The sequence below is a fragment of the Chlorocebus sabaeus genome, chromosome 2 (genome assembly GCF_047675955.1).
Source record: "Chlorocebus sabaeus isolate Y175 chromosome 2, mChlSab1.0.hap1, whole genome shotgun sequence".
Classification (NCBI taxonomy): domain Eukaryota; kingdom Metazoa; phylum Chordata; class Mammalia; order Primates; family Cercopithecidae; genus Chlorocebus; species Chlorocebus sabaeus.
Genome location: NC_132905.1, coordinates 40,634,532 through 40,659,024, shown reverse-complemented (window position 1 = coordinate 40,659,024; position 24,493 = coordinate 40,634,532). Strand labels below are relative to the sequence as shown.

Here is a 24,493-nt window from a genome sequence, read left to right as displayed (position 1 = left end):
ATTTTTGTATTTTTAGTAGAGAGAGGGTTTTGCCATGTTGCCCTGGATGGCCTCCAACTGCTGGACTCAAGTGATCCTCCTGCCTTGGGCTCCCAAAGTGCTGGGATTACAGGCGTGAGTCACTGCACCCGGCAGAATTATGGTTCTTAAATTAAGTGCAATGGAAAGCCAGTGAAGAGTTTTAAGAAAGGAAATAGAGATATTCATTCATTCATCATTCATTCATTCATTCATTCATTTGTGCATTCATTCATTCATTCAGCAAATCTTTTTTCTTTTTTTTGAAACGGAGTCTCACTCTGTCACCAGGCTGGAGTGCAGTGGCACAATCTCAGCCCACTGCAACCTCCACCTCCTGGATTCAAGCGATTCTCCTGCCTCAGCCTCCCAGTAGCTGGGACTACAGGCACATGCTACCACACCCAGATAAAATTTTTGTATTTTTAGTAGAGATGGGGTTTCACCATGTTGGCCAGGATGGTCTCCATCTCTTGACCTTATGATCCGCCCATCTCAGCCTCCCAAAGTGCTGGGATTACAGGGGTGAGCCATTGCACCCAGCCATCTTTGAGTTTCTAATGGATGTCAGGGAAAGGGGGAATGGATACCAGGAAGCAACAAGCAAAGTCCACTACACCTATCTCCTTTCTCAGAGCAGGGAAATGTGTGTATATTTGGGGGAAGGGGATAAGAGGCCTGGATGCACAGTTGTAGGGAGTGTGGCTCCTGGGGAGTGAGAGGGATTCAGAGAAAGAAAGTTGGAGGTGCAAGAGCCTATCTACAACTTTCCAGTTTTAGGCCAAGTTTACATCTTGGTCTTGTTGCTACAGGATAGCTTTCACAATCATGGGTATTTGTGAGTAGGGGACAGGAAGGAAGGGTTTCAGAAATCTGTCCTCAGGGCATTATGTAAATCCAAATCCTTCTTTTGGGCCCTTACAATACGTGGGTCTCAGATTGAGGAGCTGGTATATAGGTCTCCCAGTGGGCCTTGTGGGAGACCCCAGCGCAGGACCAGGAGGCCATTAGTATAGAAGGCCGATAGTGAGAACCCTGGTTTCTGGGCCAAGTGCCACTATTGACTTGCTGTGTGATCCTGGGCCTGGCACTGCTCCTCTGGGCTTTATTTTTCCCAATCTGTACAATGAACTGGATCAGGCGCTTTCTACTTTTGCGATCTTAAAGAAGCCTTTAAAGACCCTTTTGTACATGCTACTGATTTCCACACCCACCCACGTGGTTGTTACTGTTTGTTTTTAAATTTTTATATAGTTTATTGTCTTCTGGTAAAAAATCCGCAGTCACACAGATCAGGCCTTTGCTGTGTCTCTTTTTTTTTTTTTTTTTTTTCTGAGACAGGGTCTCACTCTGTCACCCAGGCCGGTGTACAGTGTGGCACGATCATGGCTCACTGCAGCCTCGACCCTCCAGGCTCAAGTGATCCTCCCACCTCCCACTTAAGCCTCCCAAGTAGCTGGGACCACAGGTGTGCACCATCACACCTGGCTAATTTTTTTTTTTTTTTGTAGAGATGTGGTCTTGACATGTTGGCCAGGCTGGTCTCAAACTCCTGGGCTGAAGCAATCCTCCTGCCTCTGCCTCCAAAAATGCTGGGATTACAGACATGAACCACCATGCCCAGCCTTAGAGGCATATTTTCTTTTCTTTCTTTCTTTTTCTTTTTCTTTTTTTTCTTTTGAGACAGTTTCGCTCTTTTTACCCAGGCTGGAGTGCAGTGGCACGATTTTGGCTCACTGCAACCTCCACTTTCCAATTTCAAGTGATTCTCCTGACTCAGCCTCCTGAGTAGCTGGGATTGCAGGTGCTCGCCACCATGCCCGGCTAATTTTTCTATTTTTAGTACAGACGGGGTTTCACCATGTTGGCCAGGCTGGTCTCGAACTCCTGATCTCAAGTGATCCACCCGCCTGGGCCTCCCAAAGTGCTGGGATTACAGGCGTGAGCCACCATGCCTGGCCAGAGGCATATTTTTAAACTTGAAATGATGATTATGTTCCAACTCAACTTGAAACTCTTCTGTGCACTTCCCATTTCTCTTAGAATAAAAATCCAACTTAGTACCATGGTCCTTCAAGGCCATCTGGACCTTGCCTAATTCTCCAGTCTCACCTCTTGCTCATATCACTCCGACTACATTGGCCTCCCTCATTGCAAGCTGTTTGTAACCTCCATCCCGTCCTTCCGGTACATACCACTTCCAACTCTTTACATCAATGGTTCCTTCCCATCCTTTGGGTGTCAGCTGAAATATCACATCTTCAGACAGGCTTTTCTCGACCATCCAATCTACAGTAGGTCCTCCATTATTCATTATCATTCTTCCTGGTGTTCTGCCCTCACAATCCCTACTTATTGTGGTGTGGTCACAATCCCTAATTATTTTGTTTGCTTACTTCTATTTTGTATGACTCCCTGCTAGACTATAAACTACAGTACAGTGGGGGCTGGGTCTATCTTACTCATCACTATTATTATTAGCAGGTTCACAAACCTAGATGGTAAAGCCTACTACACACCTAAGCTATATGGTATAGTCTATTGCTTGCAGGCCACAAACCTGTACAGCATGTTACTTTACTGGATACTACAGGCAAATGTAACACAGTGGTAAGTATTTGTGTATCTAAACATATGGAAACATAGAAAAGGTAATGCATTAAGCCATGTTACGATGGCTACAGCATCACTAGGCAAGAGGAATTTTTCAACTCCACTATAATCTTAGGGGACCACTGTGGTATATGCAGTCCATTGTTGACCAAAACATCTTTATGCAGCACAGGACTGTACGCTTTTGCCTTCCTCGAACTGACTTCACCCAATTGCCTTTAGGGTGTGCTGTCCTCAGGCAAATATGGTAAGTTCATCATCTGATTTCTCACAGATTTTTCTGGCTGATTAAGATTAGGCACAAGACCTAATCTTAATCAATCTCGTGCTTTTTCCAAGAATGCTGATTCTTGACGGAAAAGATGCAAGGTCATTAAAAACTGATTGCAGGCCGGGCGCGGTGGCTCAAGCCTGTAATCCCAGCACTTTGGGAGTCCGAGATGGGCGGATCACGAGGTCAGGAGATCAAGACCATCCTGGCTAACCCGGTGAAACCCCGTCTCTACTAAAAAATACAAAAAATCTAGCCGGGCGAGGTGGCGGGCGCCTGTAGTCCCAGCTACTCGGGAGGCTGAGGCAGGAGAATGGCGTGAACCCGGGAGGCGGAGCTTGCAGTGAGCTGAGATCCGGCCACTGCACTCCAGCCTGGGCGACAGAGCGAAACTCCGCCTCAAAAAAAAAAACAAAACAAAAAAAACTGATTGCAATTCACTCATTCCAGTGGTTACCTAGTATCTTAGTGCTTCAATTTCTTCCTCTCTAGGTAACCCACATATCACATGGAATCTCTGGTGTCTCAGGAAAAATAAAACAAAACAAAACAAAACAAACAACAACACTAAGCTTGCTCCTTTATTATCTCCTTCCTTTCTATTCCCTACCCTTCCTCCTCAGTTACAACAACAAAGCAACCCAATCCAACTCAACCCAACCCAACCCAACCCAATCCAACTCAACCCAACTCAACCCAACCCAACCCAACCCAACCCAACCCAAATTCTTCTCATTTTCTCAGGCAGAGCAGCTTAACCACAGTATCTAGAACTAACAGACAGATCCTGGTTCTGCCACTTACTAGCCATGTGACCTTAGGCAAATTAAACCTCTTTCTGCCTCTATTTCCTCATTGGTGATGGAGAAATAATAGCACTTGTAATGGTACATGTACTAAATGAGATAATATATGTAAAGCACTTAAAATAGTACTTAGCACCTAGTAAGCACTCAATATTTGCTAACTATCATTATTATATTAATCTTTTTGTTGTAAAAGCTACTGGATACCTATGCCTTCAGGGTTATTATTATTATTTTTTTCAAGGTATGGCTTCTGAATCACAAACATTAGAATTACCTGGAGAGGTCCGGGCGTGGTGGCTCACACCTATAATCCCAGCTACTAGGGAGGCTGAGGCAGGAGAATCACTTGAGCCTGGGAGGCGGAGGTTGAGGTGAGCCGAGATCATGCCATTGTACTCCAGCCTGGGCAACAAGAGAGAAACTCCGTCTCAGAAAAAAAAAAAAAGAATTACCTGGAGAGATTAAGAATGTAGATTCCTGGGCTCGGCTCCACACCAGGCCTAGTCTCTAGGTCGGAACTAGAAAATTTACACTTCAAAAATCTAGGCTGGTCATGCCAGTAATCTCAGCACTTTAGGAGACTGAGGCAGGAGGATCACTTGAGCCCAGGCATTCAAGACCAGCCTGGGCAACATAGCAAGATCCCATCTCTATAAAAAATAAAAGTAAATAAAATAAAAAATACATCTCCTAAGTGATTCTGATGCTTACTAATTTTTTTTTTTTTTTTTTTTTTTTTTTTTGAGACGAGGTTTTGCTCCTGTTGCCCAGACTGCAGTGCAAATAGTGCGATCTCAGCTCACCACAACCTCCACCTCCCGGGTTGAAGCGATTCTCCTGCCTCAGCCTCCCAAGTAACTGGGATCACAGACATGCGCCACCACACCCAGCTAATTTTGTACTTTTAGTAGAGACGGCGTTTCTCCATGTTGGTTAGGCTGTTGTTCTTGAACTCCCGACCTCAGGTGATCCGCCCCCCTCGGCCTCCCAAAGTGCTGGGATTACAGGTGTGAGCCACTGTGCCCAGTGCTTACTAATTTTTTTTAAGATACCAAGATATAAGTTGGATGCAGTGGCACACACCCATAGTCCCAGCTACTTGAGAGGCTCAGATGGGAGGATCACTTGAGGCCAAGAATTTGAGGCTGTAGTGCATTACAAATGCCCCTGTGAATAGCCAGTGCACTCCAGCCTGGGCAACACAGTGAGACCTGGTCCCTAAAAAATAAAAAATATTGAGATATAGTACACATAGCACAAAATTCACTCATTTAAAGTACGTTTTATATATATGTATACAGTTCAGTGGGTTTTTAGTATATTCAGAGTAGTACAACCATCACCACAATCTATTTACTTTTTTCTTTTTTTTTTTGAGATGGAGTCTCACTCTTGTTGCCCAGGCTGGAGTGCAGTGGCATGATCTCGGCTCACTGCAAACTCCACCTCCCGGGTTCAAGTGATTCTCCTGCCTCAGCCTCCTGAATAGCTGGGATTACAGGCACCTGCCACTACGCCCAGCTAATACTGTATTTTTAGTAGAGACAGGGTTTCACCATGCTGGCCAGGATGGTCTCGATCCCCGACCTCGTGATCCACCACTTTGGGATTACAAGTGTGAACCACCGCACCCAGCTAATTGTTGTATTTTTAATAGAGACAGGGTTTCACCATGTTGGCCAGGCTGGTCTGGAACTTCTGACCTCCAGTGTTAACGCCCATCTTGGCCTCCCAAAGTGCTGGGATTACAGGTGTGAGCCACCACAAGTGGCTTTTTTTTTTTTTTTTCTCTTAGATGGAGTCTCACTCTGTCACCCAGGCTGGAGTGCAGAGGCTCGATCCCAGCTTACTGCAGCCTCCTCCTCCTGGGTTCAATACATTCTCCTGCTTCAGCTTCGCAGGTGGCTGGGAGTACAGGTGTGTGCCACCACACCTGGCTAATTTTTTTTTTTTTTTTTTTAGTAGAGACGGAGTTTCACCATCTTTGCCAGGCTGGTCTTGAACTCGTGACCTCAAGTGATCTGCCCACCTCAGCCTTCCAAAGTGCTAGGATTACAGGTGTGAGCCACTGCACCCAGTATCACAAGCTAATTTTAGAACATTTTCATCTCCCCTGAAAGAAACTCTGTACTTATTTATTTATTTATCTATGACAGAGTTTCACTTTTGCTGCCCAGGCCGGAGTGCAATGGTGCAATCTTGGCTCACTGCAACCTCCGCCTCCTGGGTTCAAGCGATTCTCCTGCCTCAGCCTCCCAAGTAGCTGGGACTACAGGCATGCACCACCACGGCTGGCTAATTTTTTGTATTTTAGTAGAGATGGTGTTTCAGCATGTTGGTCAGGCTGGTCTCGCACTCCTGACCTCAGGTGATCCACCTGCCTCGGCCTCCCAAAGTGCTGGGATTACAGGCGTGAGCCACTGCACCCAGCCGAAACTCCATTGGCAGTCATTTCCCATTGCCTACTCCCCCAGTCACCACCCCCAGCCCTAGGCAAGCACTAATCTACTTTCTGCCTCTATAAATTTGACTCTTCTGGACATTTCTTTTTAAATATTTTTTGAGGAAGAGTCTCACTGTCACCCAGGTTGGAGGGCAGTGGCCACAAACATGGCTCACTGCAGCCTCGACCTCCTAGGCTCAAAGTGATCCTTCTGTCTCATGCTCCTGAGTAGCTAGGACCACAGGTGCCTGCCACCATGCCTGGCTAATGTTTTACTTTTTTTTCTCTTTTTGAGGCGGAGTCTTGCTCTGTTGCCCAGGCTGGAGTGCAGTGGCGTAGTCTTGCTGAATGCACCTCCACCTCCTGGGTTCAAAGTGATTCTCCTGCCTCAGTCTCCTGAGTAGCGGGGATTACAGGTACATGCCACTATACCCAGCTAATTTTTGTATTTTTAGTAGAGATGGGGTTTTGCCATGTTGACCAGGCTGTTCTCGAACTCCTGACCTCAGGTGATGCACCCACCATGGCCTCCCAAAGTGCTGGGATTATAGGCGTGAGCCACCGTGCCCGGCCATGTTTTACTTTTTTATAGAGACAGAGTCTCCCTATGTTGCTCAGGTTGGTATCAAACTTCGGGGCTCAAGCAATCCTCCCACCTCAGTTTCTCAAAGTGCTGGGATTACAGGCGTGAGCCACCATGCCCACCTATGGACATTTCATATAAATGGAATTATATAGCATGTGGTCTTTTGTGATTGGCTTATTTCATTTAGCACAATGTCTTCAAGGTTTATCTGTGTTGTAGCATGGATGAATACTTCATTTTTTTTATTGTCCAGTTATATTCCATCGTAGGTATACCATATCTTGTTTATCCATTCATTTGGGTTATTTCCACTTCCTGGTTTTATGAATGAGCTATGAATATCTGTGCATAAATTTTTGTGTGGACATATGTTTACATTTCTCTCAGATATATAGCTAGGTGTTGAGTTGGTGGGTCATAAGTCAACTCTGTTTAACACCTTGATGAAATACCAACCTGTTTTCCAAAGTAGATACAGTATTTTATGTTCCCACCTGCCACGTATAAAAGCTCTAATTTCTCCACTTCCTTCTCAACATTTGTCACTGTCAGTTTTTTTATTATTTTTGTTTTTTGAGATGGAGTCTCACTCTGTTGCCCAAGCTGGAGTGTAGTGGCGTGATCTCGGCTCACTGAAACCTCCGCCCCCTGGGTTCAAGCAATTCTCCTGCCTCAGCCTCCCTAGTAGCTGGGATTACAGGCGTGTGCTACCATGCCTAGCTAATTTTTGTATTTTTAGCAGAGACAAGGTTTCGACATGTTGGCCAGGCTGGTCTTTTTTTTTTTTTTTGAGACGGAGTCTTGCTCTGTCACCCAGGCTGGGGTGCAGTGGTGTGACCTCGGCTCACTGCAAGCTCCGCCTCCCGGGTTCATGCCATTCTTCTGCCTCAGCCTCCCGAGTAGCTGGGACTACAGGCACCCACCACGTCTGGCTAATTTTTTTTATTTTTAGTACAGATGGGGTTTCCCCATGTTAGCCAGGATGCTCTCGATCTCCTGACCTCGTGATCCGCCCACCTCGGCCTCCCAAAGTGCTGGGATTACAGGCATGAGCCACAGCCCCTGGCCTACTGTCAGTCTTTTATCATAGCTATCCTACTGAGTTTGAAATGGTATCTCATTGTGGTTTTGATATGCATTTCCCTAATAACTAATAATGTCAAGCATCTTTTTACATGCTTATTGGCCATTTGTGTATCTTCTTTGGTAATATGTCTATTCAAATCCTTTCCCCATATGGGTATTTGTCTTTTATTACTGTCTTTTTATTATTGAGTTGTAAGAATTCTTTAAACATTCTGGATAAGTCCCTACTCAAATATATCATTTGTAGATAATTTTCTCCCATTCTGTGGGGGTTTTTTTTTTTTTGAGAGGGTCTCACTCTGTTGCCCAGGCTGGAGTGAAGTGACATGATCTTGGCTCACTGAGACCTCTGCCTCCTAGGCTCAAGCAGTCCTCCCACCTCAGTCTCCCAAGTAGCTGGGACTACAGGTGCACGCCATCATGCCTGGCTCATTTTTGTATTTTTGGTTTTTTTTTGTAGAGATGGAGATTCACCATGTTTCCCAGGCTGGTCTCCAAATCCTGAGCTCAAGCAATCCACCTGCCTTGGTCTCTCAAAGTGTTGGGATTACAGGTATGAACCACTGTGCCTGGCTTTTTTTTTTTTTTTAATTTTTTTGTAGAGAAGGGGTCTTATCATGTTGCTCAGGCTGGTCTTGAACTCCTGGGCTCAAGTAATCCTCCCATCTCAGCCTCCCAAAGTGCTGGGATTACGGGCCTGGGCCAGTTTTTGTTTTTTTTTCTTTGAGATGGAGTCTCACTCTGTTGCCCAGGCTGGAGTACAGTGGCATGATCTCGGTTCACTGCAACCTCCACCCACTGGATTCAAGTGATTCTCCTACCTCAGCCTCCCGAGTAGCTGGCATTACAGGTGCCTGCCACTGTGACTGGCTAACTTTTGTATTTTTAGTAGAGATGGGGGTTTCACCATCTTGGCCAGGCTGGTCTTGAACTCCTGACCTTGTGATCCACCAGCCTCGGCCTCCCAAAGTGCTGGGATTATAGGCGTGAGCCACCACGCCCAGTCTTTAAATTTTTTTTTTTTTTTTTGAGACACAGTCCCGCTCTGGTGCCCAGGCTGGAGTGTAGTAGCACCATCTTGGCTCAATGCAACATTCGCTCCTGGGTTCAAGTAATTCTCCTGTCTCAGCCTCCCAATAGCTGGGATTGCAGGTGCCCGCTACCATTCCTGGCTAACTTTTATATTTTTAGTAGAGATGGGGTTTCACCATGTTGGCCAGGCTGGTCTCGAACTCCTGACGTCAAGTGATCTGCCTGTTTTGGCCTCCCAAAGTGCTGGGATTACAGACATGAGCCACCGCGCCCAGCAGTTTTCATTTCTTGATGGTGTCCTTTGGAGCACAGAAGTTTTTAATTTTGAAAAAGTTAAATTTACTTATTTCTCCTTTTGTTGCCTGTGCTTTTGGTGTTGTACCATTGCCTAATTAAAAGTCATAAAGGTTTACTCCTATGTTTTCTTCTATGAGTTTTATAATTCTAGCTTCTGTATTTGGGTCTTGTGTTTTTTTATTGAGAACCACTGGTTTTATTCATACTTCATGTACACTCATTTTGAGAACTACTGATTTGGGTCACATCTGTCTACAATGGCTAATCACTGTTTTTCCCAAAGACAATCCTCACCCTAAGATAAATTTTTAAGTCATCTGTTAGAATGATGTAAATAATGTAACAGCTAAGTAAAGTTTACTGAGCACTGGGTATGTGCTAAGCATTTTACATTGTACAACCTTGCTCAATCTTCACTATGAGGTTAGTGTTACAATTACTTCCACTTTTTATGATGTAATACACTCTACTGTAAGATGATGCAATATATCTATCTCCTCCTTTTATGTAAAAGGAGATACCAAAACCTACATATTTAAGAAGGAAGGCTGTGCAGACTAAATAAGCTCATGTGTGTTAAGCATATGGTACACTGCTTGGCACACAGCAGGGGCTCAAAGGATGAGTGCCCCTCTAATTTCTTCATGATCCCCTCCCCCAAAGGAGACCCTGCCCCTTCCACTGGTCCGGAAAGCTATCAGCCCCAGGGCTGATTTTTGCATTCTTTTAGAATCCCATTCCCCTTTTTTTCTTTTTCTTTTTTTTTTTTTTGAGACAGTCTTGCTCTGTTGCCCCGGCTGGAATGCAGTGGTGTGATCTTGGCTCACTGCGACCTCCGATCCTCGGGTTCAAGTGATTCTCCTGTCTCAGCCTCCCAAGTAGCTGGGATTACAGGTAACCGCCACCTCACCCAGCTAAACTTTTTGTATTTTTAGTAGAGATGGGGTTTCACCATGTTGGCCAGGCTGGTCTCGAACTCCTCACCTCAGGTGATCTGCCTGCCTCGGCCTCCCAAAGTGCTGGCCATTTTTTTTTATTTTTTCTTTTTTTTTTTTTGAGACAAGGTCTTGCTCTATCATCCAGGCCGGAAGGCAGCAGTGTGAACTTGGCTCGCTGCAGCTTCAACCTCCCAGGCTCAAGTGATTCTCCCACCTCAGCCTTCCCAGTAGCTGAGACTACAGGCGTGCACTACCATGCCTGGGTAATTCTTATGTTTTTTGTAGAGACAGGTTTCACCATGTTGCCCAGGCTGATCTCAAACTCCTGGGCTCAAGCGATCCTCCCGCCATGGCCTCCCAAAGTGCTGGGATTATAGGCGTGAGCCACTGCGCTGGCTGATTCCCCCTTTTCTTTCTCTCATTATGGTTTGTGATTTTTTTTTTTTTTTTTTTGAGACAGAGTCTCGCTGTCACCCAGGCTGGAGTTATGGTTTGTGATTTTACTTACGTTATTATTTAACTATTTTATCTCTTCAACTGCTTTCCAAGTTACATAAGGGCAAAGGCAGATGGTGCCATTTTGTCTCTGCAATATTCCCCAACACCCAATAGAGGGCTTGCGGGAACACAGAGATGTTTGAAAAATGTACATCTGTTCACATCATTTCTGGTTTAAAATTCTCCAGTGGCATATGGATTGCACTTTGAATAAAGCCCAAATTCTCAACCATGGCCAATAGGTCCCTATCTGATTGCCCCTCGTCTTTCCATCCACAGCTTCTTCTATTCTCTCCACTTGAGCCATACTTGTTTTCTTTCTGATCCTCAAACATACCTTGCCCTTTCTCCACTCAGTCCATTCCTTCTGCTTGGAAGCTCTGATCAGTTTCTCATCCTATAGGTCTCAGCTCAAATCACCTCTTTGTAGAGTCTTCCCTGATCACCCTGTCTAGTGTTACCACCCTTATTATTATACCAGTAGTTATTCTCAATCATATACTGTTCCCCTCCCTCCCTCCCTTCCTTCTTTCCTTCGACAGAGTCTGGCTCTGTCACCCAGGCTGGAGTACAAAGGCACTATCCTGGCTCACTATAGCCTCTGCCTCCCAGGTTCAAGTGATTCTCTTGCCTCAGCCTCCTGAGTAGCTGGGACTATAGGCACAGGCCACCATGCCTGGCTAATTTTTGTAATTTTGGTAGAGACGGGGTTTCACCATGTTGGGCAGGCTGGTTTCAAACTCCTGACCTCAAGTCATCCGGCCACCTCAGCCTTCCAAAGTGCTGGGATTACAGGCGTGAGCCACTGCGCCCAGCCTGTTTCATTTTCTTCACAACTCTGAAATTTCCTTGCACATTTAATATTATTATTGCTAATATTTAAGCACTTACTATACATTAATTAATGAAGTGTGCTGCTTAATGCTTATTAATGGGCTCTCCAAATCCCAAACCCCTGATTTGTAGTGTTTGCTGATTCCTGTGCTGTAAACACTTGCATCAGGAGGGATTTTCAATCTATTAACTGGAGGAAACTGAACACCACCATTTGGGAAGAGAAAGATATAGTATTTGCTGTACTGATAGAGTGGTGGTAAATAATCTCAAAAGCACATATAAAACAAAAGTGTGGTAAAATAATTAGAAAGTGAAGTGTTGAATATGTATTCCCTTGTTTTCAATATAAGTTATTTAACTGTAGGTTTATATATGTTAATTTTCAAAAATGGTTGTGTTTAAAAGTGACTGGCAAAATTTCTAAGCCTTCCGGCCAGGCACAGTAACACAAGCCTGTAATCCCAGCACTTTGGGAGGCCTAGGCAGGCGGATCGCCTGAAGTCGGGAGTTTGAGACCAGCCTGACCAACATGGAGAAACCCTGTCTCTACTAAAATTACAAAAAATTAGCCAGGCGTGGTGGCGCATGCCTGTAATCCCAGCTACTCGGGAGGCTGACGCAGGAGAATTGCTTGAACCTGGGAAGCAGAGGTTGCAGTGAGCTGAGATCGTGCCATTGCACTCCAACCTGGGCAACAAGAGTGAAACTCCGTTTCCAAAAAAAAAAAAAAAAAAAAAAAGATTCTAAGCCTTCCTCAACTGTCCCTAGTGAGCCTACAATCAGCACCTTTTTCAGCACAGAAGGGTTAAGCAACTTGTTGAAGGTTGCAAAGCTAATAATCAGTCTACTACTCCCAAATGTATCCGTAGAACCTAACATAGTGCCTGGAAAATAGTTGGCATTTAACAAACAACTGCCAGGAAAAAAATATATATATACATTTAACACTCTTTAAAAATATAAAAAGTTACCAGCCTGGGCAACACGGCAAAACCCTGTCTCTACTAAAAGTACAAAAACAGCCGGGCATGGTGGTGTGTACATGTGGTCCCAGCTACTCTGGAGCCCGGGAGGTCCAGGATGCAGTGAGCTGAGATTGAGCCTGGGCGACTGAGACCCTGTCTCAAAAGCAAAAAACCACCAAACATAAAAGATAAACATTTTGTGCCGGGCGTGGTGGTTCACGCCTGTAATCCCAGCATATTGGGAGGCCAAGACGGACGGATCATCTGAGGTCAGGAGTTCCAGACCAGCCTGGCCAACATGGTGAAACCCCACCTCTAGTAAAAATACAAAGTAATAATAATAATAATAATAATGAAGAAGAAGAAGAAAGAAGAGAAGAAGAAGGAGGAGGAAGGAGGAGGAAGGAGGAAGGAGGAGGGAGGAGGAGGAGGGAGGAGGAGGAGGGAGGAGGAAGGAGGAGGGAGAAGGAAGGAGGAGGGAGAAGGAAGGAGGAGGAAGGAGGAGGAGGAGGAGGAGGAAGGAGGAGGAGGAGGAAGGAGGAGGAGGAGGAAGGAGGAGGAGGAGGAAGGAGGAGGAGGAAGGAGGAGGAGGAGGAAGGAGGAGGAGGAAGGAGGAGGAGGAGGAAGGAGGAGGAGGAGGAGAAGGAGGAGAAGGAGGAGAAGGAGGAGGAGAAGAAGAAGAAGGAGGAGGAGAAGAAGAAAGAAGAAAGAGAAGAAGAAAGAAGAAAGAAGAAGAAGAAGAGAAGGAGGAGAAGGAGGAGGAGAAGGAGGAGGAGGAGGAGGAGGAGGAGGAGAAGGAGAAGGAGGAGGAGAAGGAGAAGGAGAAGGAGAAGGAGAAGGAGAAGGAGAAGGAGAAGGAGAAAAGAAGAAGAAAGAAGAAGAAGAAGAGGGGTTGGTGGTACATGCCTGGAAGAAGAAGAAGAAGAAGAAGTGGGGTTGGTGGTACATGCCTGTAGTCCCAGCTACTTGGGAGGCTGAGGAGGGAGGATCTCCTGAGCCTGAGAGGTCATGGCTGCAGTGAGCTGTGATCGTGGCACCCCAGCCTGACTGTCAGAGTGAGACCCTGTCTCTTAAAAAATAAAAAAAGAGAGAGAGGGGCCGGCGCGGTGGCTCACGCCTGTAATCCCAACATTTTGGGAGGCCGAGGCGGGTGGATCCCCTGAGGTCAGGAGTTCGAGATCAGCCTGGCCAACATGATGAAACCCCATATCTACTTAAAAAAAAAAAAATTAGCCACGCGTGGTGGTGGGCGCCTGTAATCCCAGCTACCTAGGAGGTGGAGGTTGCAGTGAGCCGAGATCGCGCCACTGCACTCCAGCCTGGACAACAGAGCGAGACTCGGTCTCAAAAAAATAAAAATAAAAATAAAAATTTTGGCATTGAAAACATACACGCAAGAGTGAAATTAACATCTGTTTAAAAGTCTCTCACAATCCCAGGAAGTCGACTCCTTCCGCTTCTACTTTCAGCAGCGTTTCAGCCCCGCTACAGCGACGCCGTTTCACAACGCACCTGCGATCGGAGAAGGTTTCGCCCCACCCTCTGCACGCAGCTTGAGGCACCCGCTTTCCGTCGCTCCGGCCCGCCTCGCCGTAAGGCTTTCTGGGAGTTGTAGTCCCCACGTCTGGCCGCTCCGGCGGCAGCGGCGGCGCGCGGTCGCGCGCGGAACTACAGAGCGTGGCGCGCAGGTCGCGAGGCTCTTCCGCCTCGCCTTCCCTCACCGCCCGCGCGCCCGCCCCAGTTATCATGGCGGCTCCCTTGGCCCTGGTGCTGGTGGTGGCTGTGACAGTGCGGGCGGCCTTGTTCCGCTCCAGTCTGGCCGAGTTCATTTCCGAGCGGGTGGAGGTGGTGTCCCCGCTGAGCTCTTGGAAGAGAGGTGAGGCCACTGGCTCGAGCAGACGGTCAGGCCCCGCCTGCCCTCCCGCGGCCTCTGTGAATGGGAAGCGGGGGCAGTGACCGCCAGCGCGCGGTTCCTAGAGAACTGACCCTCTCGTGGGGTACTCGGGGAGGGCGGGGCCTGAGGGCGGGGCTGGTGAGGGGAGCGGGCGTGGGGAATGTGTTGTGAGGTTTGGGCCCTGGGGGCCGGACCACCTAGTGGTGGGGATCTGAGGGGGCGTGTCCCATTCAGTGCCCTGAGCCGACGGAGTGTGGTCTGTGGAAGGGTTGGAATACGAGGAGGAGGTGCTTGTGCAGCGCGGTTTGCAGAGGAGTTTGGGATTTGGGGCGGGATCGCGAGGGGGTGCTCCCTAGGGTGAGAGGTGATGTGTGAGGGGGTCCGGGATGAGGGGACCAATTTTGCTTAAGCGAGGAGAGTGTGCGTGTGCTTTAGACGTCTCTTCTCAGTCTGGGACTTGCAGGGCAGTTTTTGTTACTGTTCCTTGCTAAGTTCTTCATCAAACATTGTTTTATACTAACGCCTACAGCGAGAAACAGAAGTTGGGCTGAAATAACTGAACAGGCTAGTGAGGGAGACAAATCGTTATAATACTTTATGAAAAGTGTACTTTCTTTGTCCACCCAGTTCCTTCCTTAGTATTTTGACCCTGAATAAACTATCCCCTCTGTTTCCAGTTTTCCTAAGAATGTGGGATTTGAGCTGACTCTTGAAGGATGTAGGGTTTTGGAAGGGAGATTAGAGAAAAGGGTAGTTCCAGGTAGCAGAAAGTAAATGGGATGAAGAAACGTTCAAAGATGTGAAATGTCCAAAGTAGGGGAGTAATGGGGTGGAAGCTAGGTTTAGGCCAGAGTTTGATGAATTAAACAAAAAAAAAAAATTTTTTTTTAAACTGAAGTACAATGTACATACAATACATATTAAGTAAGTGTAGAGTTCAGTGAATTTTTACAAACTGTATTCACTCATGTAGCCAGCACCTACTTCAAGCAACAGTAGCAGCACCCCAGAAGTCCTCTTTGTGTACTTCAAATGCTAAAGTTTTTTTTGTTTTTGGTTTTGCTTTTTGTTTAGAGACAGGGTCTTGCTATGTCTCCCAGGCTGGTCTGGAACTGCTGGACTCAGGCAGTCTCATTTGGCCTCCCGAAGTGCTGAGATTTCAGGCGTGAGCGATGGCAGCTGGCCAAGGCTAAAGTTTTGATGTTATCCCATAGAAATGTTGGCATGGGGAATGGCATAATGAATGGGTGTTTTATGAATAGAGTTGAGGTTTCTAAAAATGGTAACATTTTGTATACCTTTTCTCATTTAGTCCTCACTTTTATTTCTATGTGATAGATGGTGTTATTTTCCCCCTTTTGCAGATGAGGGAACTGAAATTTAGAGAAATTAATTTGCCCAGGTTTCCTACTTGGGGAATGGGAATAAAGATAGTAGTAATTCATGTTTGAAATTGTAAGACTTTGCATTTTTTTTTTTTTTTTTTTTTTTTTGAGACGGAGTCTTGCTCTGTCGCCCAGGCTGGAGTGCAGTGGCCGGATCTCAGCTCACTGCAAGCTCCGCCTCCCGGGTTCACGCCATTCTCCTGCCTCAGCTTCCTGAGTAGCTGGGACTACAGGCGTCCGCCACATCGCCCGGCTAGTTTTTTGTATTTTTTAGTAGAGACGGGGTTTCACTGTGTTAGCCAGGATGGTCTCCATCTCCTGACCTCGTGATCCACCCGTCTCAGCCTCCCAAAGTGCTGGGATTACAGGCTTGAGCCACTGCCCCCAGCCAACTTTGCATTTGTTACCTCTGCATAGTATTTTTTTGTTGAACTAAATCGAAGCCATTTGGTTCCTATTTTCTTCTGGGTAACTGAAGACCTGAGGCAGTATTAGGCCCTTCTTCCTCTACTCCCTATTAGGAGCATTTCTCATCTCATAATTACTTGTTTATATCCGGTTTTTCCACATTTTGTCTCTCTCTCTCTCTTTTTTTTTTTTTTGAGACGGAGTTTCGCTCTCGTTGCCCTGGCTGGAGCGCAATGGCGTGATCTCGGCTCTCCATAACCTCTGCCTCCTGGGTTCAAGCGATTCTTCTGCCTCAGCCTCCTGGGCAGCTGGGATTACAGGCATGCACCACCATGCCCAGCTGATTTTGTATTTTTTGTAGAGATGGGGTTTCTCCGTGTTGGTCAGGCTGGTCTCGAACTCCCGACTTCAGGCGATCTGCCTACCTCTGCCTCCCAAAGTGCTGGGATTATAGGTATGAGCTACCGTGCCCGGCCTCTCTCTCTCTCGCTCTCTCTCTCTCTCTCTCTTTTTTTTTTTTTTTTAAGAGACAGGGTCTCACTCTGACAGGCTGGAGTGCAGTGATCATGGCTCACTGCAGCCATGACCTCTTGGGCTCAGGAGATCCTCCCTCCTTAGCCTCTCAAGTAGCTGGTAGCTGGGACTACAGGCATGTACCACCAACCCCACTTATTACTGTTATTTTGTATTTTTTGAAGAGATGGGGTTTCACCTTGTTGCCTAGGCTGGTCTCAAACTCCTGGGCTTAAGTGATTCGCCCACCTCGGCCTCCCAAAGTGCTGGGATTATAGGCATAAGCTACCACACCTGGCCTTTTCCACTACCTTATGAGCTCCTTAAAGGACTCTGTTTTAATCATTCCTGAATTGTTTTCTGTCTGGCATAGAGTAGGTGTGTAGTTTACTGTTGAATAAATGGGGAAGAGAAGAAAGCATAGGATCTGGTTACTTACAGGAGGTTACTTACAGGATAGACAGGTGAAGGATTCAAAGATGAGACAATGTTGTTTGGTGATTAAGAGCACAGTGTCTGGAATGTCAGAAAAGGTTTGACTCTGTCTTTAGCTCTGCAATTTGTAAGCTGTATGAATTCTTTTTTTTTTTTTTTTTTTTTTTTGAGACAGAATTTTGCTCTTATTGCCGAGGCTGGAGTGCAATGGCACGACCTCGGCTCACTGCAACCTCCGCCTCCCAGGTTCAAGCGATTATCTTGTCTCAGCCTCCTAGGTAGCTGGGATTACAGGTGCTCACCACCGTGCCCAGCTAATTTTTGTATTTTTAGTAGAGATGGGTTTCACCTTGTTGGCCAATCTGGTCTTAAACTCCTGACCTCAGGTGAGCCGCCTGCCTTGGCCTCCCAAAGTGCTGAGATTACAGGTGTGAGCCACTAAGCCCGGCTTTTTTTGTTGTTTTTTTGAGATGGAGTCTTGGTCTGTTGCCCAGGCTGGAGTGTGGTGGTGTGATCTCGGCTCACTGCAACCTCTGCCTCCCAGGTTCAAGTGATTCTTCTGCCTCAGCCTCACAAGTAGCTGGGACTACAGGCACGTGGCACCATGCCTGGCTAATTTTTGTATTTTTAGTAGACACGGGGTTTCACCATGTTGGCCAGGCTGGTCTCGATCTCCTGACCTCATGATCCTCCCACCTTGGCCTCCCAAAGTGCTGGGATTACAGGCGTGAGCCATTGTGCCCAGCCAAGTTGTATGAATTCTAACATCAATGTTTCCATCTGTAAAATAGGAAATTATGTATCTCGTTCAATGAGATAATCCATGTTGAAGCTCAACATGATAATGAAAGCCAAAAAGGTGAATTCTAAGGTTTTGAGTTGAGATAATAGGAAAAATAGTGCTGACATGGACTGAAATAGATGAATCAGAAAGGACATAGTAGTGTTTCATGTGTGTATAATGTGATAGTACAATACTCACAGGTTTAGGTCTAGAGCTTGAGGCCAGTGTCAGGGCTAGAGAGAGAGAGATTCGTTAACCACCCATTATCTGGATCTGACTAAATCAGCATGATTATTTGTACCTTTTGGGAGGGAAGGTACAACATCTGTAAGCATTACTTTTCTTCAAAGTGTACCTTAAATGGGATATATATATATATATATATATATATTTTTTTTTTTTTTTTTTTTTGAGATGGGGTCTTGCCCTGTTGCTCCAGGCTGGGGTGCAGTGGCATGATCTCGGCTCACGTTTTTTAAAGCAGCTGATTATATAAAGCCTAAAAGACAGGCATTTAAAAATAGTAAAGTAGGACCCCTTCTGGGATCACTGCAACCTCCACCTCCCGGGTTCAAGCGATTCTCCTGCCTCAACCTCCTGAGTAGCTGGGATTATAGGCGCCCACCACCACGCCCGGCTAATTTTTTGTGTTTTTAGTAGAGATGGGGTTTCACCACGTTGACCAGGCTGGTCTTGAACACCTGACCTCAGGTGATCCACCCGCCTGGGTCTCCCAAAGTGCTGGGATTACAGGCTTGAGCCACCACGCCCGGTCAAGTTTTTAATATTGTAGTAAATAGTAGGGTTTTAAAAAATGTTTTTACCAGCCTGGGCAATATAGCAAGAGCCTGTTTCTACAACAAAAATTAAAAATTAGCTGGGTGTGGTGGCATGCACCTATAGTCCCAGTTACTCAGGAGGCTGGGGTGGGAGGATCACTTGAGCCTGGAAGGTTGAGGCTGCAGTGAGCTGTGATCACACCATTACACTCCAGCCCAGGCAACAGAGTGAGTCTCAAAAAAGAAAGACAAAAAAATGTTTTACATGGTTTATGTAACCTGACTCTTTGCCCAGGTCAGTTATCAATTAAGTAATGTGATGCCATACTTAATCATCAATTAGCAGAACCACACTCCAGGCATTTGCTAGAGAATACACTAACAAATCCACTGATACAGTGTCTAGCAAAAGCATATCTGAGATGAATTACGTTTTAGGCAATTGCCTAAAAGGTGTGCAGTCTGTCCTCTAGCTATGTACTCATAAATTTCCATCTGGATTAAACCAGACAAGTGGAGAGTGATGTGCCTGGACAGCCTCATACTGGTCCCCCATAGAGTTGCTTTTTTACTGCTCTGTGGTAGGATGCCATTGGCTAAGAGTGAGAAATGCCTTGTGATGTGACCTGATGAGTCATCTCCTTGGGTCTCCAGTAAAGCTGTTAGTGAAGGATTTAATAGCTGTTACACAGCAACCTCTTTATGCAGCTCCTTGAGGAGGTTTCCTTTTGGTTCCAGTATAAGGACCAGTTACAATGGTCTTGAGCAATATACTTTATTTTATGGCCACCATGAATTATAAAATTGATTAGGTTTCCTTCTTTAGGGTAGTCCTATAAAGTTTAAAGTTGTAATTGCAGCCCACTCCTTACGAATATGTAGTGGTCTTTTTTCTTTTCTTTTCTCTCTGTTTTTGTTTATTTGATACAGGGTTTCCCTCTGTCACCCAGACTGGAGTGCGGTAGCATGATCATGACTCGCTGCAGCTTTGACCTCCTGGGCTCAGTTGATCTTCCCACTTCAGCCTCCGAAGTAGCTGGGACCACAGGCACACATCACCATGCCCCAGCTACTTTTTGTTTTTTTGTAGAGACAAGGTCTCCTTATGTTGCCCAGGCTGATCTCGAACTCTTTGAACTCCTGCCTACCTATTTTTTAATAGGTAACTCAGTCACATGATTCAAAAATAGAAAGTAGCTGGGTGCAGTGGTGCATGCCTGTAATCCCACCACTTTTGGAGGCCAAGGTGGGAAGACTGCTTGAGTCCAGGTGTTCAAGACCAGCCTGAGCAACATGGCAAGACACTGTCTCTACCAAAAAAAAATTTAGCTGGGTGTGGTGGCGTGGGCCTGTGTTCTCAGCTACTTGGGAGGCCGAGGTGGGATGATCGCTTGTACCCAGGAGGTTGAGGCTGCAGTAAACCATGTTTGTACCCCTGTACTCCAGTATGGATGACAGAGTGAGACCCTGTCTCCAAAACAAAAACAAAAACTATTTCTTTTGAATAATTATAAAATAATACATCCTCATTGCTAAATATTTAGAAAAGGAAGATGAAAAAAATCAAGCATCTTCTGTAATCTTGTCACCTAGAAATGCCATTGTGAACATTTAAATATTTATTTTTCCAGGCATTTCTCATTGATTACATGTTCATTCTCTGTCTTTCAGATAATTAAATGAATGCTTATAAAAGTTTAAGATAAAACTCTACAAACCTATTAAAAACTATGCAATTTTGAGAAGCTGAGGCAGGCAGATCACTTGAGGTCAGGAGTTCGAGACTAGCCTGGTCAACATAGTAAAACTCTGACTCCACTAAAAATATAAAAATTAACTGGTCTGGTGGCAGGCACCTGTAATCCTAGCTACTCAGTGGTTGAGGCAGGAGAACTGCTTGAACCCAGGAGGCAGAGGTTGCAGTGAGCCAAGATCACGCCACTGCACTCCAGCCTTGGTGACAGACTGAGACTCTCTCAAAAAAAAAAAAAAAAAAGGCAAAGGGCTGGGCATGGTGGCTCACACCTGTAATTCCAGCACCACTGTAATTCCAGCACTTTGGGAGGCTGAGGCAGGAAGATTGCTTGAGCCCAGGAGTTTGAGACCAGCCCGAGTAACATGGCGAAACCCTGTCTCTACAAAAAATACAAAAATTAGCCAGGCATGGTGATGCACACCTGAAGTCCCAACTCCTCGAGAGGCTGCGATGGGAGGATCGATTGAGCCTGAGAGGTCAAGGCTGCAGTGAGCCCTGATCATGGCACTGTACTTCAACCTGGGCAATAGAGCCAGATCCTGTCTTGGAAAAACAGTTGGCGGGGGGCAAAGGACATGAACAGACACTTCTCAAAAGAAGACATACAAGTGGCCAACAAGCATATGAAAAAATGCTCAACATAATTAGTCATTAGAGAAATGCAAATCTAAAGCACAATGAGATACTATCTCTTCTTTTTTTTTTTTGAGATGGAGTCTCGCTCTGTCACCCAGGCTGGAGTGCAGTGGCCGGATCTCAGCTCACTGCAAGCTCCACCTCCCAGGTTCACGCCATTCTCCTGCCTCAGCCTCCCAAGTAGCTGGGACTACAGGCGCCCGCCACCTCGCCCGGCTAACTTTTTTTGTATTTTTTAGTAGAGACGGGGTTTCACCGTGTTAGCCAGGATGGTCTCGATCTCCTGAGCTCGTGATCCACCCGTCTCAGCCTCCCAAAATGCTGGGATTACAGGCTTGAGCCAACGCGCCCGGCCGAGATACTATCTCATACCAGTCAGAATGACCATTATTAAAAATTCAAAAAATAATAGATGCTGGCAAGGCTGTGGAGAAAAGGAAACACTTATACACTGCTGGTGGGAATGTAAAGTAATTCAGCCACTGTGGAAAGCAGTTTGAAGGTTTCTCAAAGAGCCTAAAACACAACTGCCATTCGACCCGGCAATGCCATTACTAGGTATATACCTAAAGAAATAGAAATCATTCTACCCTAAAGATGCATGCATGTGTATGTTCATCACAGCAGTATTCACAATAGCAAAGACATGGAATTAACCTGAATGCCCATCAATGGTGGACTAGATAAAGAAAATGTGGTACATATACACCATGGAACACTATGCAACATAAAAAAAGAATGAGATCATGTCCTTTGAACCAACATGGATAGAGCTGGAGAGATTATCCTAAGGAAATTAATGCAAGAACAGAAAACCAAATACAGCATATTCTCACTTATAAGTGGAAGCTGAACACTGAGTACACGTGGACACAGACAGTAACAGTAGATACCTGGTTCTACTTGAGGGTGGAGGGTGGGAGGAGGGTGAAGTTGGAAAAGCTACCTATCAGGTACTGTGCTTATTACCTGGACAATGAGATTATCTGCACTCCAAACCTCTATGACATGCAATTTACCCGTGTAACAAACGTGGACATGTACCCCCTCAACCCCCAAAAAATTTGAAAAGGAAAATAAATAAAAACCAAGAGAAATTGCTAAAATAGTCATTTGTAAAAAAAATCACCAAAAAACCCTCTTATATTTTACATGCTGTGTTTTGACCTACTTTTCATTTAAGAATATTTTATGGACTGCTTTTCTTCAGTAAATATAGATCTCTAATATACTTTTTAATTTTAACTCTTAATTTTGAAATAATTTTAGATTTTCAAAAAAGTTGCAAGAATTGTAGATAGAGTTCCTGTTTACCTTTCATTCAGCTTCTAACGTTAACATTTTACATCACCATAGTGCAATGACCTAAACCAGAAAATTAACATTGATACAATGCTATTAACTAATTACAGGCCTTATTAGAATTTTATCACTTTGCCCCACTAATGTCCATTTCTAGTCCAACATCCAACCTATGATTCCACTTTGCACTTAGTTGTTTTGTCGCCTTAGTCTCTTCTAATCTGGGATACTTCCTCAGACTTAACATTTAAAAAATTTTTAATTTAATTTTTGTTGGTACCTAGTAGGTATATATAGGCTTAATATTTTTAAGAGTACTTGCCAGTTATTTTATGTCTCCATTTGGGTCTGCCTGATGTTTTCTCACAATTAGACTGAGGTTATGCTTTTTTTGTTTTTTTTTTTGTTTTTTTGAGAAGGAGTGTCACTCCGTTGCCCAGGCTGGAGTGCAGTGGCATAATCTCGGCTCACTGCAACCTCCGCCTCCCAGGTTCAAGTGATTCTCCTGCCTCAGCCTCCCAAGTAGCTGGGATTACAGGTGCGTGCCACCATGCCTGGCTAATTTTTGTATTTTTAATGGAGACAGGATTTTGCCATGTTGGCCAGGCTGGTCTTGAACTGCTGACCTCAGGTGATCCGTCTGCCTCAGTCTCCCAAAGTGCTGGGATTACAGGTGTGAGCCACCGCCCATGTAAAATTATTTTTCCCCTTGCAAATATTCTATTTCTCATATTTTTGCCCACTAATTTTAGCATCCATTGATGATACTTGCCTTTTGTGATTATTACTATGCATGGAGTATGCCAAGTGGTGATTTTCTGTTTCATTGTTCTTTCTACATTTGATCGTTAGAATTCTCTGTAGAGAAAAGCTCTCTTTTCTCTTCCACTTATTTATTTATTATTTATAACATAGTATAATTTTAAGTATAAAGTATTCCATTATATAGAGATACATATTATATCATAATTCATTTAAATAAATCTTCATTAATGGGCATTCAGATTATTTCTAATTGTTCAGTACTCTGAGCACTGTAAGGAACATACCTCTTTGGGCACTTGTCAAGTTATTTCCCTAGGATAAACTGCCCTAAGAAGTACCATATCTGGGTCAGAAGGCACACACTTAAAAAGCACCTATTGCCCTACTGAAAAGTTAATACAAATGTCACTCAAATGAGCAGCATATGAGAGTGACTGCCCATTTCCTCACACTATGGCAACATTTCTCACCAGCTTCTAATTTGTTATCTTATTGTGCTTTAGAATGGGGAAGATTATGCATAAATGAGACATTTTTGAGAGTGGGTGAGAGTTACAAAGAACTAGAAGGAAGCAGATAATTTAACATAAAACTGTCTTATAATGAGTGCTGCCCACAATGCAAAAGGATGCTGTCCATGAAAGAGAGTTTCCCATCATCAGAAATGTTCAAGACTTAAAGCCACTTGCTGGAGATGAGGTAAAGGGGGTTAGATAAACTCAGTGAGGCCCTTTTTGGTTCTGGGGGTATCTAACAATTTGGTCTATAGCTGCCTGCTTAGTCTGAGTGAACTTGTATGTCTTATTTTTCAGTGGTTGAAGGCCTTTCACTGTTGGACTTGGGAGTATCTCCATATTCTGGAGCAGTATTTCATGAAGTAAGTGTTCTTATTTTCTTTTCTGGGTACTGAGAGTAGTTTACAGTCACAGATACCAAAGCCTAACCTCTATTTTGTACAAACATTTAAAAAGATGTATTCTTGACAATCGTATTTAGAAACAGCCTGTTTTTAGATGTTCTCTGCATAAGAAACAGGTTTTGCAATTGGAATGGAAATGATCCAGATTAAGATTGTAACTGGGGAAGCAGATGAGGCTTCTGTAGAAGTTACCATTTGTAATGGCAAATAAGTTGCAAACAGTCCTTAGTCCACAAATAGGTTGTATGCTAATTAGCATGTAATTTGTTGTTTGGAATATGGTTTCCCATGAAAACTATGGCAGTAATGTTGTTTTCTTTTTTTTTTTTTTTTTTTTTGAGACGGAGTCTCACTTTGTCTCCCAGGCTGGAGTGCAGTGGTACGATCTCGGCTCGCTGCAAGCTCTGCCTCCTGGGTTCACGCCATTCTCCTACCTCAGCCTCCCAAGTAGCTGAGACTACAGGCACCCACCACCATGCCCAGCTAATTTTTTTTGTATTTTTAGTAGAGACGGGGTTTCACCG

General features: G+C 45.0%; 1 protein-coding gene across 3 annotated transcripts in view; it reads left to right on the top strand.

The window, feature by feature from the left end:
* Nucleotides 1–14,090: 14,090 nt before the first annotated feature.
* Nucleotides 14,091–24,493, top strand: part of PIGU (phosphatidylinositol glycan anchor biosynthesis class U) — a 106,777-nt gene continuing 96,374 nt past the window's right edge. Inside the window, exons 1-2 of one of the 3 annotated variants that reach the window (XM_008021436.3) lie at nucleotides 14,091–14,269; nucleotides 23,863–23,927. In XM_008021436.3, the coding sequence (XP_008019627.1) occupies nucleotides 14,140–14,269; nucleotides 23,863–23,927 (195 nt within the window). In that variant the 5' untranslated portion in view covers nucleotides 14,091–14,139. The remainder of the gene's footprint in view (nucleotides 14,270–23,862; nucleotides 23,928–24,493) is intronic. The other 2 variants (XM_008021444.3, XM_008021426.3) reach the window with 2 other exon arrangements.